This window comes from Thyridium curvatum, assembly GCF_004353045.1.
Source record: "Thyridium curvatum strain D216 chromosome Unknown NODE_55_length_292940_cov_83.935894, whole genome shotgun sequence".
Taxonomy (NCBI): Eukaryota; Fungi; Ascomycota; class Sordariomycetes; order Thyridiales; family Thyridiaceae; genus Thyridium; species Thyridium curvatum.
In genome coordinates, this window is record NW_022156810.1 from 128,630 (window position 1) to 144,590 (window position 15,961).

Genomic DNA, 15,961 nt, shown 5'->3' on the forward strand with positions numbered 1-15,961 from the left:
GTCTGGAAACGAAGAACACCCTCTGACCAATCGTGTGTTTGCGTCTTGGACAAAACCCGGACAATTGGGCGTCTCAGATCAATCAACAGGAGGAAGACATGTCGCTTCTGAACCTTTCATGCTTTTCGTCTTTGAAAAAAGAAATCAAAATCGCTCTTTTGTCTGGATTGAAGATTTGGATGAAGTAAAAATTGGCCAAAAAAAAAGGTTGCTCATCTGGGATGAGCGAGGATGAGTTTGTCCCTCGAGCCGGAATCGAGCCAGCGACCTTTCGGTATGAAATTAACAATTACAGCCGAACGTGATATCCAACTACACCATCAAGGGCTTTTGATTGGTTCCAGGTGCCCTTGTTTTGACTCATACAGTTTCTGTAGTTCGCTAGGTGTGCGCTTCAGAGTGCTCCTCTTCCTAATCCGGCTTTTGAAGGGATGACCCTTGTACAGGTTTAGACTTGGCTTGACGCGCTTGTCGATGGCTTCTCCGTCGGCTACTTGTGAAGAGGATCCACAGGACCACAATTTACAGACCGCCTCTGGTTGAACTCCTAGTCGTTTTCCCAAGTGCTTCATTGGGATCTACCTGCTGGGACTGTCACTCATTTCTGCACCGTACTTGTAAAAATGAAACCTTTCTCAACAGCCGTCCTCATCGTCCCCCCAGACAGTTCAACATCTTCAAGTAGCCGAGGCCTACAGAATTACAAGGAACCCGGAGATATTTGCTAAAGACAACGACTGGGAGGGGTTCTCCCCCATTGCAGCACCCCTTGTGTCGGGGACCAGCGGGGATAGCTGTGGGCAGGTTCAGGGGTTGGCCACAGGGCGATTGGCACATTCTCCCCCACCTCGGAAGCCCAAACAGGGGTCAGAATACTTTGCAGTTCATCATGAGATACTCCGATTCAAATTATCCCACTACCTGGAATTTGGAGGGTTTGGTCACTGGCCAAGTACTTCTGTTACCAGTCTGTCCATTGATCCGATCACCCCTTGGCATCTTGGGCACGCAGCTAGGGAGAATCGGGAAGAGACAGTACCCCGGGTGCCCGGTGATGGAGCTTCGATTATGCGACTGTCCCGCAGACAGATGAAGGCCAGACTGGAATGATCGGCCAGAACACGAGGTTTTGGCAGGTGGCTAAAATGGTTGCTCTGAGCAGCGGTGTCGCTTCGAGACTGACACCTTCTGAGCCAGCGAAATCAACACGAGGCCGTGGTCCTGTTTCGCTGCTCTGAGATGTATGAGCACCTCGGTTTGGCTAGCAGAGCGAACACTATTTTCTAGTCTATCTGAAGTCCTGGTGCATTACTTTCTAATCCTCCACGACCCTGTTCGACCTGGAGAAGTGGTGGGAAATTTGGCTTTAAGCTTGGCTGTCTTCCAAGACGGCGCGGCACAGTACATGGAATCGTGGGACTGGGCCCAGTTTGGCTGCGAGGCTACAGTCATGACCACAACGGCTCGGCAGGCTAGTAGATTTGCTGGTCAACGGTAGTCGGTACTCATATTTGTTGCCATTCGATGCATACGCAAGCTGGTTCGAGGACTGAGCAAATAAGTGTCGATTCCTTCTACGGAGTAGATACACGGCAATGGTGAAGGCCAGGCTAGATGACGAATGTGGGTATGTACAAGTAAATGCAAGACATGGCTGGAATCCGCGGCCGCAGCCCTCCTCCACTCCAGTCCTGTTCTGGATGCTTGGACATGCCTGGACTTAACGGATGCATAGCGCGTGGTTCAAACGGTAGCAGCGGAGCGACTAAAGCAGTATGGTTCAGATGTCTACCCAAGGAACGAGACCACTTGCTCATGGTCTTGCTGTTTAGAGGCCAAATAGCGGCGCCCACCTTGCATTTCCGTCGTCTCCCCTCACCCCCTTGAATGCCGTCCCTTTGCTGCCGATATTTCTTTTTCTCTCTTCTTTCTGCCACTCCTCCCAGCTCGCCACGGCCTTGATTGACCAGGAAACACTGTCTGAACGGGGACGTTGCAAGGCGAACCCGGTAGCCAGACTCGCCAGCGGTACGGTTTCGATCCTCGGTTTACGCTTGGACCCGCCCTGCAGCCAGCATTGGACCCTGAGCTGTTCACACATTACCTTAGTTACGTCGCCGGGAAGTGCCCCGTCCCAGCCAGCCATAGTTGCCTCTCTCCCGCTACCAAAACCGGGCAGCTCTGCGCTAAATCCCCACGACGCTGGTCCCTGAAAAAGGAAGCCAGAACCCCGGGACCGTTTTGAAAGTCTCCTGGCTCAAAAGCATCGGCGGCTTTCCCTCGAGTGCTGCCCTCGCAAAACAAAATCGCAAACCCATCGAGTCGACGGCTCTTGCCTGTACGAGCCAAGTCACACCAGAAGCGAAAGAAATCAGAGAAAAATCTTCTCTTGCCCGGGCGCATCTCCAAGCCACTGTCAGGTCGACGCAACAGCTGACTTGGCCTGGGATCGATCGATTCCCGCCCTCCAGTACAGCCCTTCAGAAATACGACACGGATTTACCAGTCCCTCCTGCAGTAGACGATTTCCTAAACCAAGCAGCCATTCAGCATCCACTGTTTGCATCCAACTGCGCGCCCTCTGCCCGAATATTCCCCATCTGTCGCACTTTGACCAAACAGATCACGACGACTACATCCTCGACACCACACTGCATACCCGAGTACCACCAAGGGTAGAGACGTCACCGCCCCTCCCTCTCTCTCCCGCCTATATTCCTTTCTCCGGAATCCCTGTGCCCGAGGAAAGCAAACACCGGGCGAGTGCAGCGGCCTTTGCAACACACGACGACATAGGTCTACGGGTGTCAGCCTGCCAGCCGACGATCTTACTGTGCGCATTTTCCGCTCAGTGAGGATATTCTGACCCTGCCGAGCCCAACAGCACAAACACTCGCTCTAATCTTGCCCTTGGCGGCGCATTCCATCCAGGGTGCGCCTTCTCCGCCTAGGCTACTGCGACATCGCGCCCGGCCGTGTTGTGGTGGCCAGCCATATTTGGGCTGATCCGCATGTCATCATCTGGCCGGTAGTTGAATCAAGGCCAAAAAAAAAATAAGCCACCAGTCAAAGCCCGGCCGGTGAACAATCTGGCTACTCACTCAGCCTTAAACCGACATCGATTCTCCCATCGCAGAGTGTTCAGGCGTCAGTCGTTACATAGCAGCGTTTGCTCGTGGACGTTGGTGGCATTTCCAACCCCTTTATTGATTGACCACGCACGCGCCGAGACGTTTTGCCAGCCCGCGGATCCAGATCCACCCTGCACGCGCCCGTGTCTGGTCCACGTCCAGCGTTGGTTTTAGCGAAAAAGGGAGGATTGGCCACTCTTGTGGCTACTGGCATGACGCTAGGCCCCTGTTGACGGAGCCCCCTTCGCTCCTCCTGCCAGGAGACATTTCGAATCGCCAAAACACGAGCAGAGCGGCAACGCAGAGCTTTTTAAATATCCTCCGTGGACGAGCAGCGGAAACGGCATAACCCTGCATACGATCGCCCATCATGTCGGCCGTTCAAGCTGACCAGTCAGGTAAGTGGACGAGGAGCAGCAGCGATGACGACTTTGACTGTTTTAAGCGACCACCAGCCCGCCAATCTGTGCATTTCCCAGTTTTGACCCCTTATCGCTGCCGACTATTTGCTGGGGCTGTCTTGTGTGCCCCCAGGCCGCGTCGCGGTCTTCCAAGCAAGGGTGCTGCTGCTGCTTGGCTGTCGGTCCACTTAACCGTCGAGCCTGCTGTGTCATGTACAAGGGATTGTTGTTTCATGTCGCTCTCTCAGTCGTCGTCATCTGCACGCATCCTGCTTTTTGTTTGACAGACAAGATCGCTGACCTTTTGCTCCGCTCCTTGCTTTAGGCCAACGCTCCTCGAGCCTGACAATCAACCTCTCCTCCAACAACCCCTTTCGCAACCGCGCCGCATCTCCTTCCTCTCTCCCCCTTAGCCCAGCCTCTCCCTTTGATGACCCTCCGCCTCGCCCAGTCTCCCGCAATCCTTTCCTCGACCCAGGAAACAACCCGCTCCCACCATCAGCAATCGCAGACGCCATGGCAGACAAGTCGGGCAAGGCCTCTCCCACGGCCGAAGAGATCTTTGTACGACACCCCTCTCCTCCACGGTCGCACAGAGCTATCGCGCCCGCGCATGGGCGTCGTCGCTCGCTCGTGCCAGGCGGCGGCACCGATGAACTAGCAGGCTAACATCGCGATCATTAGGGCTCTCTCACTCTAGACGACAAGAAGCCTACCCCTCCGCCTGAGGCTAGGGGACGAGGCCCTCCACCCCGTGGCCGGCCAGGCCCTCCGCGAGGGGAGAACATGCCGCCTCCAGGACGCCGCGGCCCACCTAACCATCGACCTACCCGGTCTCAGGAGGAAGCTCTCCGTGCGCGACGTCCCCAAGGCGAAGGCAAACTGATTGACACGTCGTCGCCGCCAAAGAGGATGGAGAGGCGTCCTCGCAGAAACTCGGAGTCGTCCGTTGTCGACAAGCCTATGACCGAGGAGGAGAAGAAGGCCCGCGAACTACGGCGCCGAGAGCGGGAGCGCCGTCATCGCGACAACAAGGACAAGCCCAAGGGTCCCAACAAGAGGATGGATATCATCGACCAGCTCGATGCCACAAGCATTTTCGGTACTGGAGGTAGGTCACTTTATACAGACTTGGGACATGGCTATCTTCGTTGTACTGATTCTGGAACAGTCTTCCATCACGACGGGCCGTTTGATGCGCTCAACCCGCACCGCAACCGCAAGGGCAGCCGGAGGGCGCCGATGCAGGCATTTCCTAAGGATTCGCTCAACAACGTCATCGGCGGCTCTGGTCCCCTCAACAAGCGGCCTGACCACGCCACCTTCATGGGCCGTGGAGAAGAGGAGGCTTTCAAGGAGTATTCGCAGGCCGAGAAGATGGGCTCGTCGAGCGCTATGCCGCCCGTATTTGACCCCCTGAGCCGGGGCTCAGTCCTGCATGGCGACGAGTCCATGGGCCTCGGAACCTCGACCTTCCTGGAGGGCACGCCTGCCGCCAGGACTGTCATCCAGCGACGCGAGGCCGAAAAGGCCGCCGACATCCAGGAAGGAGGCCTCCAGCGCAAGAAGTCTCTCGCCCAGCGCATCCGCAACATCAATCGCGCTCCTCGTGATTACCCGTCTGGCCGCATGACCAACCCCGAGAGCGCCTATGGCTCCCGTCGCTCCCCGCCCGCTGATATGCCCATGCTTGGCGGCTCATCGGCCGGCATGCAGGGCTCGGAACGCAACCCTTTCTTCGAGGAGTTCGACAGCAAGAAGGGCGAGGACGTGATCACCGTTCGTAGGACAGACACTGGCGGCAAGGCGAGGTCCCCCTCCAGCCCGCCTCCGATGGGTGCAGCCCTTGAGCGACGAGCTACGACCGATGCCACTCAGGCCTTGGACAACGCGCAACCCAAGCAGCAGGGAGGAGGCTTGCTTGCTCGTGTCAAGAGTCTGAAGGGAGGTCGGCGCGCGAGAGGACCTTCGGATGCTGCTCCGCCGCCGATGGGTCGAGAGGCTTAGAGATCCCCACTTGCAGGAGTCGTCACTTCTGTTTAGATCGGCAGTGGAGAGAGCACTTGCGGGACTGATGGCTATCGGCAGACCCCAATCTCGAGGATGGCATCTTGGAATGGCATTGCATTGCCTTGGCCATGCGACCTACAGATCTTGGAGCGCCGCGTCAGATGCGATGCAAGGAATGGCGAAACACAGTGAGGAGGCAAGCCCCTCCGCGATTTTGGAGCAGAGCCCGGCCGTGCTTGGCATGTGGGCAGCTTACTGGTTGAAGTTGGAAGAAGGCAGTGGTCAGCTTCTTTTCGTGTGCGCGCCTCCTTGGCGGCCCACGGATGGTCATCTTGACCGATTCAGAATTTCAAGGACGATTCCTTTATAGTCGTACCTTACCACTCGACATCAGGAACACCCAGGCGAAGGGTCAAAAACACGTACCAAATTTCCTTTCTGATTATGGCAAGAGTCTACTACCGCCCTGGTCGCGGTGGTCAAGACCTAGGGGGCTTCATCAGTAGTTGTTGTAGTTCTTCAGAAGTAGTCGTCTTTCTTAGGCAGATTGACCGGAGTACAAATAATGATATCATTCGACTATCATCCAGAGGAAGGTGTATTGTGGCTAGAGGCATCTCCGTAGTGACACCCGGGTCTGCTTTCGCGATATTGGGCATTTCCAGGATGACTAAGAGGATAGTAGCTTAAATCGACTCAAGAGCCACTGGATATGCTTCCCGATGTATGAGCGAGCTGCTATCCCTTATTCACACCATAACCCCAACGCGCCAGGGAATACATGTTCGCGCGTCAATATTCAATTGTTCATTCGAATGATGAAAGCGACACGTTTTGGGAATTTGGAGGCTTTTAGGGAGCTGGACCACCTGCCATGACCTCAGATCAAACTGTCTGGTGCGGTCGTGACTAAATGCCTGCCCTTGCCTCTGGCATCGTTGTGACCACAACCCGATTTCATCAATTCCGTCAGTCTACTCGAGTTTGAGTTTTCTCCCGTGCCCAACATGGCCGATCAGGCAGACGCTCCTCCGCTGTCGCAGCTCAGCGCGGACTTCCCGCTCGAGCCGGTGACGGGCAAGACCCTGTTCCTGCAGGACAGGGCCCGCAGGAACCGCCTGCACGGGCTCGGCGGGTGCCGCACCGGCTGCGCCGAGCTGGACGATGAGGTCCTGCTCGGCGGGTTCGAGCGCGGGCGCGTCGTCGGCGTCAGCGCCGAGGAGGACGACGTGGGTGTCTTGGTAAGGTTTTTTTTTTTTGGTTTTACCACGTGTCGTGTCGACACGTTTTCTTAAGCAGGGAGATACAGGCAGGCAGGGGCTAATCGGGTTGTTATTGCAGCTCGGGCTACAGACTGTCGCGCATCTGCTGGCCGCCGCGGTCGCGGGCGGTGGTAGTGGTGGTGATGGTGGCGTGGCCGCAGGGCGGGAGGGGCGGCGGCGGCCGCGCGCGGTGGTCGTGACGACGCTGGCTGTTGGCGAGCTGGTGCCGCTGTTGAGGGATGTTGTTCGCACGCAGATCAGGCTTGTGCGCCCCGGCGGCGGAGCCGGGGCGAAGGATGACGAGGCGGGCCTGGTGACGGCGTGTCTGGAGAGGGTGTCTATCTCGAGGGTGTTTGATTTCGAAGGGCTTTGGGAGGTGCTTGGGGAGCTGGATCTTGGGGCCTCTACGAGTGTTGCACCTGCTGCGTCGTCGGAGCGCGAGGAGGCGGATGAGCAGCAGGTTGAGACAGCCCCGAGTGGCGGTGTTGTCACTACCGAAGACGTGTCGATGCAGGGAGCTTCCATGGAGATCGGAGACAGCGAGGACGAAGGTGGACTGTCCAGTCCGGAGTCTACTCCGATAACAAAAGACCCAACCACAGCAATAAATCCCAAGGACAGCGATACCTCCTCGCAGCAGCAGAACGATTCGGCGCTCCCAGACATCATCTTCATCACGCACATGTCCTCCATCCTGTCCACCCTCTTCACCCGCCGCGAGAAGGACACGGCGCACACCATGCTGCAGCAGCTCTCCATCCACCTCCGCTACCTGACCCGCTCGACCGCCGAGCACGACGCCGCGCCGCCGCCCCTCGTCCTCATCGCCAACTCGACCACGACCGCCTCCCCGCCTGCTCCAGGCAGAGACAGCAGCAGCAACAGCAAGCAGAACGATCCCTCGGCCGCCGGGGGCCCACCGAGAAGGCAGGGCGACGAAGACAACGCGGACGGCGGCGGCCCTCGGCGGACCAACGGCAGGCCGCTCGACCCGACCCTGCGGTCCGTGTTCAACCCGCCGCCCCTGGCCGCCAGCGGCCTGCCCTACAGCCACGGCACGCCGCTGAGCCGCCGCAACAAGCCGTCCTTCGGGCTCGTCTTCTCGCAGCTGCTCGACCTGCACCTGCTGGCGACGAGGGTGCCGCGCTCGCGCGCCGACGCCGAGGCCGTGTTCCTGCCCCCGGAGGAAGCGGCGGCGGCGGCGGTAGCGTCGGCTACGACTCGGCGAGAAGGGGATGGGGTAGGGGCAGCAGCAGCAGCAGGAGGAGGAGGTATCAGGTATGCCTGGGCGGTGGAGGTGCTGATGGACGAGGTCGGGGTGTGGGACCCCGAGGAGGCGAGGGAGGGGGGGAAGGGCAGGAGGAGCAGGGAGAGGCGGTGGGGGGCTGTTGATGTATTGGGGCTCGTGGGCAGGGGCAAGGGCGGCGGAGGGAGGAATGGGGATGTGAGGATCGTGGATGCGTTCGAGAGGAGGGAGAGGGTGCCTGTTGGGGAAGTTAGGACTGCTGGTGGGTTTGGGGGCTTGATCCTGTAAAAGGTTACCGGGGTTGAGGGCGTGTGTGCATCATTTGGAGTCATTTGCTGCAGTTTTGGCAGGCTACTTGGTTTTTAGGAGGGCATGGCATCTAATGGTAGCGTCGGTGTTGGCTACAAGTGCTTGCCTGGCGGAGGCGGTTCACTCTGTCTACTTGAAAGTTTATGAAGCCCCAAAGCCTCGCCGTTTCGACACGGCCCCCCCCGTAAAATACAGAAGGAAGCCAGTTTCGGCGAGCAGAATAAACCCAACATTCACTCCCGTATCATCATAGAGCATGAACATGACTAAAAAATGTGGTGTTAGCCCGACCTCTAAACTGCCGCTTTAGCCACCAGTGTCTTGGCTGTTGTGACATCGCTCGCATGCAGCCGACAGCAGCCTCGCGCTTTTCTATTTCAACATCAGACTTGCAGTTGGCGCATATGCATGCAACCAACAGCGATTCTTAGCTCTGATTTGAAATGTTATGATACGTCGCCCGCCCTCTCGACAAATAATTGTGAAATCAAAAGAAAGAAAAGAAAATAACGAAAAAAGGCAGACATGGGACCCCTCATCCTCTCGCGGGCGACCGAGGCGGACATGCCCGAGATCGCCGCCGTCGAGTACCGCAGCTTCTCGCCCTTCATCCGCGAGATGTTCATGGGCTGCCGGTCCGAGGCCGACATCCCGCGCCTCGCCGACTGGTACGCGCGGCGGCTGCGGACCGACCCCTTCGACGTCTGGATCAAGGTCGTCGACGCGGCGACGGGCCGGCTCGTGGCCGCGAGCGAGTGGAAGGTGTGCCCCAACGGGCCGGGGCCCGACGACGAGCCGCCCGAGTGGCTCGAGGGGGAGTCGCTGGAGAGGTCGCGCCGGATGATGGGGGCGATCAACGCGGCGAGGAGGAAGGCGAACCCGGCGGGGTATGTCCGTATGTCTCCCTTCCCTCTCCCCCTTCTGGCTGATGCCTGGTCTTGTTTTTCTTGTTGTTGTTGTTGGAGATATTGATGGTTTTTTTTGTAGAACTGCACATCTGCTACACTGACCCGGATCACAGGCGGAGGGGTGCCGGTGCCATGATGCTGAAGTGGGGGTGCGACCTGGCGGATCAGCTGTACCTGCCTGGCTGGATCGAGGCGTCGCCGGAGGGCAACTTCCTGTACAAGAGGTTTGGGTTCTACGACTTTGAGAACGCGGCGGGGGAGCTGGCCGGGACGAACATGCGGAGGGACCCGAAGAAGGAGGCCATCGTGGGGGGTAAGGAGGCCGAGATCAAGGAGGATCCGGCGCCGATAGCTGTGTAGGCGTAGAATAGTGCTGATGGCATAGCATCATAAATATTGCTTCTTCGCATCCCGGGACAAGCCACAAGATCGCAATGGAAAAAAGGTGAGTGATGTCCACGGTACCTGGAGGCGGTATAATACTAGGATCACGGCGAATTATCAGATCCAACCCGCATCGGGGTAGAGAAAGATCTGATTGTGTGTAGCATACATATACACAAGTTATACCGAAGCATACATGTACATATATGACCTAAAGGGGGGGTCGACGAGGAGGCACGAGGCGAGTTGAAATAGGAGTTAGAGGCGGTGAAAGAGGGTAGCGAGAAGCTGCATATGCACCTTAGGGCAGATTTGGTACTAAAGACAATGTGGTATCCGGAGACAAGATGAGGTTGAATGTCAACATGAAGCGAAGAGGAGCTGCCATCTGAGATGATGGCAGTGGTGATGTTGGGAGATGAGGCAAGTCGGAGTTACATCTACAAGCATAACTTGGATTTCAGCGCAATGATGATCGTCTTTTGGGGGAGCATCATACCAAAACTACAAGTTGACAAAGAAGGTTGAGGACAGAGGTAGAATAGCAAGATACAGCGAGGCTCGGCATATGGATAGCCCTGAATAGTCCGAGATGACAATACGGCGCAAAGCGGCGGCCGCTGGAGACGGGAGGGGCGCCAGAGCTCGGGCAGTAGCGCTTTATCAGTCACGGACCGACGGACAGATCGTGTTGGAGGTGCTGGGAGGTTCAACTAATTTGCAGTCTCGGTAGACGCCCAGTATGTACATGATTGCCTAGCTTGGCTGAGCCATCGTGGTCGAAATGGGAGCTCATCCGCACCCTGACACTCAACCAACACTGATGCACATTCTTCATTAAACGCCTCCATTGTAATAATATGGACAACGAAACCTCAATATGCCACCTCTAGAATATGATGGATCACTGATCTTGCCGGCATTTCAAGCACTTGGCTTAGTACACGCCGATGATCTCTCCGACGACGCTCCTGAAGATACCCTTGGGGTCAAACTTCTCACGCACCGCCTTGAAACGGGAGATGTTCTATTTTAAAACGGAAAGTTAGGAGAGTAGAACAAGGGGGGGAATGAGAGCTTAGGAAGGATTTCGATGACTACATACCTGAGGGTCAAAGTTCTTCGCGGCGCGGGTGAACACGTCCCGGGTGTTCTTGGTCCAATGCGGGCGGCACGGGAACTCGTCGATCAGGGTGTTTGCCAGGTTGATGTCTGTAGAGGTACACAGTTAGAGCACACCCACCGACCGGACTTGAGCAGATACTGCGACTCACAAAAGTTCTCGTTGAAGCGCTTCTTGTCGCCGATGGTCGGGGCATACGAGGGGAAGTCGAACATGATGGCCCCCTTGGACCAGTCGGCGCCGCCGTGCGTCGAGTTGTGCACCTGGCCCAGCAGGTCGTTGTACGCCTTGCCGAACTTGATGTTGATGCCGCTGCGGTAGGTCGACGTCATGACGATGCCCTTCTTGAGCTCGGCGTCGAAGAGCGAGCGCACGCGCTTGAGCATGTCGTTGGCCATGGTGACGGGGAAGGCGAGCTCGAGGGTGTAGCCGTGCAGGCCGTAGTCCCACTCGGGCTTCTGGTTCGGGTAGAGCCCGCCGATCAGGACGTCGTAGTTCCAGCCGTAGACGGGCCACTTGAGGATGGCCTTGTCGGTCTTCTTGTCGTGGAAGTTGGGCAGCGACCAGAGGCCGAAGAAGAGCGTCTCGGCCGCCATGTTGGAGGTCGGCAGGTACTTGCCGCTGTCGAGCAGGGTGCGGGCCGTGTTGCCCTCGAACTCGGTGACGGAGAAGGTGGACTGGAAGCCCTCCTGGTCGCTCTGGTTGGTGGGCACGACGTCGTAGTACCGCTGGTGGAACTTCCTCATGTACGGCCACCACCAGAGGTTGGCCGTGGCGTAGGGGGCGATCAGGCCGTAGATGTCACCGTTGAGGACTTCATCTTCGCTGAGGATCTTCTGCATGGAGTACACCTTGGTGTCGGGGTAGATCTTGAGCTTGATCCGCGCGATGATGCCCAGCAGGCCAAGGGAGGTGGACGCAGCAAGCCAGTCGTCGTTGCTCTCATCGCGCTCGACGGTGCGGATGGTGCCGGTGCCGTCGATGATGTCCAGAGCCATGGCAGCAGAGGCAACCATCGAGTCCTCCCTGATGGACGAGCGGTGCGCGCCCATGGCGATACTACCACCCAAGCTGATGTTCCAGTTGACGAGGGCATAGTTGACGCTCGCTCCCCGCTGGTGCAGGTACTCGGCCAGCTGGAAGAAGGTCACACCAGCCTCGATGGTGACGTGCCCTGCCTCAAGGTCGAAGTCGTAGATGCCGTTGACGTCCTCGGTCCGGATGAGGACGGTGGGCGCATCGCTGCACTGCGTGTCATACCACATGTGGCCCTTGCCGGCGGCGCGCACACGCTGGCCGGTGCTGGCAGCATCCTTCACGAGAGAGACCATCTCGTCGACGCTGGTGGCATTGTGCACCGCGATGACATTGTGGCAAGAGGGGAAGCCCGGGCCATCAAAGGTGTTGTACTCGAACCCAGCGCAGGAGTGCAGCGTGGACGCCAGGAGCGCCAGGCTGGAAAGACGGAGAAGCATCGTGGTCAACTTGTTTGTCTTGGCGATACGCAGACTCGACCTGTAAGGGAGTTAGTTCACCCAGCAGACTTGCCTGACTGTGAGGTCGCGCACAGTCCAAGGGCCTCGTTCTTATAGAACGGTCGTCCCACGTCCAAGGTCATAAAAGCGAAGCTATCACCAGGGTCACAAGCCGCGGCCGGACCGCGGCGCTTGCTGTCGACTCATCTCATCTAACATGTGATGGGCGTCCGGCACTGGTGGCTGATGACATCCGAAAGCAGTCCGAGTGGCATGTCCAACCCTGGTTCGTGGGCCGCCGTTGAGGTCATGGGCTGGCGTGACGGCACGTCAAGAGCTTGAACAATGCGGGCGCAATGTCCCACGAGGCCTGGCAGGGCCGGCCGGGGATGCCCAGATTCAGCAGTGTGCCTGGTTGTCGATGTAACCCCCGCCAGCCTCTGAGTGCGGAGATGTACAATGCCAAGCCGCGTGCTTCGCTTGAAAGGGGAAGGAGGAGGGGGAATCGAAGATCTGTGTGGGCTGGGCCCAGCGTGACGAGCTTGAAGCTTTTCAAATTGGGACAGAGGGTTGCCTGTCTCGCTTCGGAGCTTCTCTAGGCGAAAGGACTAATCGGGTTGGATGGTTGTTTAAGTGAAGGGGTTGCTGGACTGGCCACTCAAATGCCATGGAACCGAGAGCTGTGGTTTGGCTGAGCACAGTGTCTAAGCCAATCAACATATGAGACCGAGTTGACTTCCTGGCCAATGGCTCGATCCTTATTTCATCACAGTCCTGATCACTTGAGAGGTCTAAGGAGGTTCCCTTCATATATTGAGGGCTCGCGACGCCCTTTCGAGGGCTCTTGACTCTTGACTCACTCGAGTAAAGACAAGACAAACTGTGAATCGGATTTGCACTCTCCTAAGATGATCTATATTGACTACTCCGCCAAGTGTTCATCTCGGGATGTGATAGTAGATGCTGACAGTAGTGGTAGTCGCAATGTTCTGAACCAAGCACCATCTTGCGACGATTTCATGTTTCCAGGAACAACAGTGGTAGAACGGCTTTCAAGACGAGGCTGTTGTGCGATGAGCTCAGTGGACTTCCACTTGCTGAGGGAAACGCTTGAAACAACCAAGCCTCGTGTGGCTAGCAGTTTCGATCGAGGCAAGCACCCGCCAGATAGATCAAACCTCACCTGAGCTGAGTACAAGACCGACTGCGGAGTCTGAGGGGAAATCGCCCGGATCAGTCAGCATGACAGAGAAAATCGGTCAGACTGAAGTGTCGATCCGTGCTTCGCGATTGACCAGAATACCGCGACTCGTCCCAGACCGGAGCTGCAACATCGGGCTCGGCTGCCTCATTGGTGAAAACCGAGGGCCATGGCTGCGCCGGTCGCCCTCCTGGGCGAGGCCGGCCCAATTTCGCTGTCAAGGGATTTTTGTTGGGCTTGCGGCAGCGTCACGGGGCGGGAGCTGATTCGAAAGGGCGGTGGCCCTCGGGATCGGCATGGCTAGACCAAGCCCAGGTGAATCTGGGCCCTTCTTCCGGCGTCGGCGGATTTGCGGTTGGTTTGCTCTGTGCACCCACCAAAGAGGCCGGCCAAGAACGGACACGACACGAGTGCTGGGCTGGCACAAAGAAAGCCCGCAAGACAGCCTGAGACCTATATTAGACACACAGTAAAGTGCCATGCTCATCGGACTAACCGGACTCGTTCCTTTGGCAAAGGAAGGCAACCCAGGGGGTCACTTGAGCCATTTGTTACGCCCTTCGAGTCGACGAGACTTGACAGCACAACTGAACTTAGAGGTACAAGTAAGATTGCAAGGAGGCACCGTAGCTCATGTCATACCAAAGTAGTGATTGCCTTGTTGTACAAAGGCTGTCGGGGAAACTTCCTGCTCAGAACGGTCCCAGGTAGTGGGAGGAATCACTCGAAAGAAACGGCACCTGTATTGTAATCCGTATCGAGCTTGCGACTTCTTTATCGACTCCCCAGGCTTTTTGACAACCTGTCACAGACCCCCCAAGGCACAAGGGTGTATGTACGGGGTATTCGGTATGCTAGCTATTTTAAGGACTGCACTACGGTTAGAAAAGCCGGGCTTCCCTCGCTTACAAGTACCTCCTCGACTGGTTGGTGTTCATACCGCATTGACGTGACCAGTCATGACCGCATCCATCACCGGAGGTCGGAGATAAAAGAAGCAGTCAAGATCATGGGGACCTTGGGTCTTATCCTGATCACTATTGATCATTGGACTGAGGGATCGATGCTCTTTGACCGACGACATCTAGTACAGACAGCTTCCAGCTCCCCCTTCGTCCTCTAGGAATGGCGAGTAAGCTCGGAGCGACGTGGACGAGCGGGAATTCCTTTGACGGAAAATGGACCTGAGGTTTTAGCGCCCGGACTGAATGAACGCCTTCCACGTCAATTCTCATTCCGACAGACCAAGTTACCCCTACAGGACCCGTAATTCTTTGTCTTGGGAAGGCCTGTTTTGGGCAGCAAACAGACCCAAGGACGCACAAAGCTGGACGGGGTAATCTTGTGGCGGTCCGTCCCAATTTGAACCTGTCCTGTCCCGCCAGTCTGTTCCCGAAGCTGGGTTCTTAGAGGGAGAAGGGCTCATGTCGCTGGACCAATCCGCCTCCATGTTGTGTTCTGGGGCTGGGCGAGAGGGAAATGGATGGCAGCGGGAACGCCAACGCGGTTGTGGACCGGCATCATGGGATCGCTGCTGCATACGACTCCGTCGTATCGACGCCGGTTGGTTGCTTAGTTGCATTGCGGGCACTGGGGGGGATTACTCAAATACCTCTACCTCTGGCCAGGCCTTTGACGTCGATCTGCATCCCGCACGAGGGCGCAGGCTTCCGGGATTGCTCGCGGTGGTTTGAGATTGCATGATTCCCTCGCGCAGGGTGTTCAATGCACACGGTATCCGCGCGCCCCCATACGCGGAAATGCCATTTGATGAATGCGAATGCCAGGGATGCAAACCCGCAGACCATTCAGACAGAGACAGGGTAAGTCAGGAGGATAAATGCCTCGAGTGCACGTTTAGCAACTTCAAACCACGCACCCGGCCTGACAATCTCGGCCTCTGCCCAAGGTACACTTGGAGCCTGTCTCTGTACAATAGTTGGACTGGTGCTTACTCCACTAACTCGACGAGACGGGCAAGGGCTCGAGCTTGGGGCCGGATAGAGGACCGGCGAAGTAACTTTTGACGGTTCCGAAACCTGAGATGACTGACCGCGTTCCCGAACCAAGTTCCTGATAGCATAGCATAGCACTGGACTGGACTGGACTGGACTGGACTGTTGCTTAGATTCTCGAAAAGACAGTCGAGTATTCCAATGGGCGCCATGGTGCTGACAAGCGAAACCACCCTTGCTTGTCCTGACGGCAACTTACTCTCTGCTCTGTCAGGCAATTGGGTCGCTTGGGCAGCAGGAGGGGGAGCCAAGGGCGAAGTCGTCTCTGCCTGACCGTATATCTGCGGAGCAAAAGTGCCTAGGGCGGACGCCTCTCGAGTTGTCCACTGGAGTAAGTATCCGACTGGCCCTTGACGGACGATTGTGACGGGAACAAGCTGCCTTCGGACCGGCTGCTGGTCTCGTGCACCCGCAATCATCCAACTTTGATGGGTTGGCGCATTGTTGAGCGAGTCTGTGAATTTGTCCACGACTGATCAATATCAAGCCCCATTGT

General features: G+C 57.1%; 4 protein-coding genes across 4 annotated transcripts; 3 read left to right on the top strand and 1 right to left on the bottom strand.

The window, feature by feature from the left end:
* Positions 1-3,501: 3,501 nt before the first annotated feature.
* On the top strand, positions 3,502-5,539 carry E0L32_008393 (uncharacterized protein; the record flags this gene model as incomplete). Its single annotated transcript, XM_031143243.1, has 4 exons — positions 3,502-3,529; positions 3,858-4,165; positions 4,217-4,643; positions 4,704-5,539. 4 exons carry the CDS (start codon positions 3,502-3,504, stop codon positions 5,537-5,539), a joined length of 1,599 nt encoding a protein of 532 aa, XP_030992370.1.
* Positions 5,540-6,549: 1,010 nt separating this feature from the next.
* Positions 6,550-8,338, top strand: E0L32_008394 (uncharacterized protein; the record flags this gene model as incomplete). Its single annotated transcript, XM_031143244.1, has 2 exons — positions 6,550-6,783; positions 6,884-8,338. 2 exons carry the CDS (start codon positions 6,550-6,552, stop codon positions 8,336-8,338), a joined length of 1,689 nt encoding a protein of 562 aa, XP_030992371.1.
* Positions 8,339-8,884: 546 nt separating this feature from the next.
* On the top strand, positions 8,885-9,627 carry E0L32_008395 (uncharacterized protein; the record flags this gene model as incomplete). The annotated part of the gene is made up of 2 exons (XM_031143245.1): positions 8,885-9,246; positions 9,381-9,627. The coding sequence occupies 2 exons, from the start codon at positions 8,885-8,887 to the stop codon at positions 9,625-9,627; spliced, it is 609 nt and encodes a 202-aa protein (XP_030992372.1).
* Positions 9,628-10,588: 961 nt separating this feature from the next.
* E0L32_008396 (uncharacterized protein) lies at positions 10,589-12,249 on the bottom strand (the record flags this gene model as incomplete). The annotated part of the gene is made up of 3 exons (XM_031143246.1): positions 10,589-10,678; positions 10,757-10,863; positions 10,926-12,249. 3 exons carry the CDS (start codon positions 12,247-12,249, stop codon positions 10,589-10,591), a joined length of 1,521 nt encoding a protein of 506 aa, XP_030992373.1.
* Between the last annotated feature and the right edge of the window lie 3,712 nt (positions 12,250-15,961).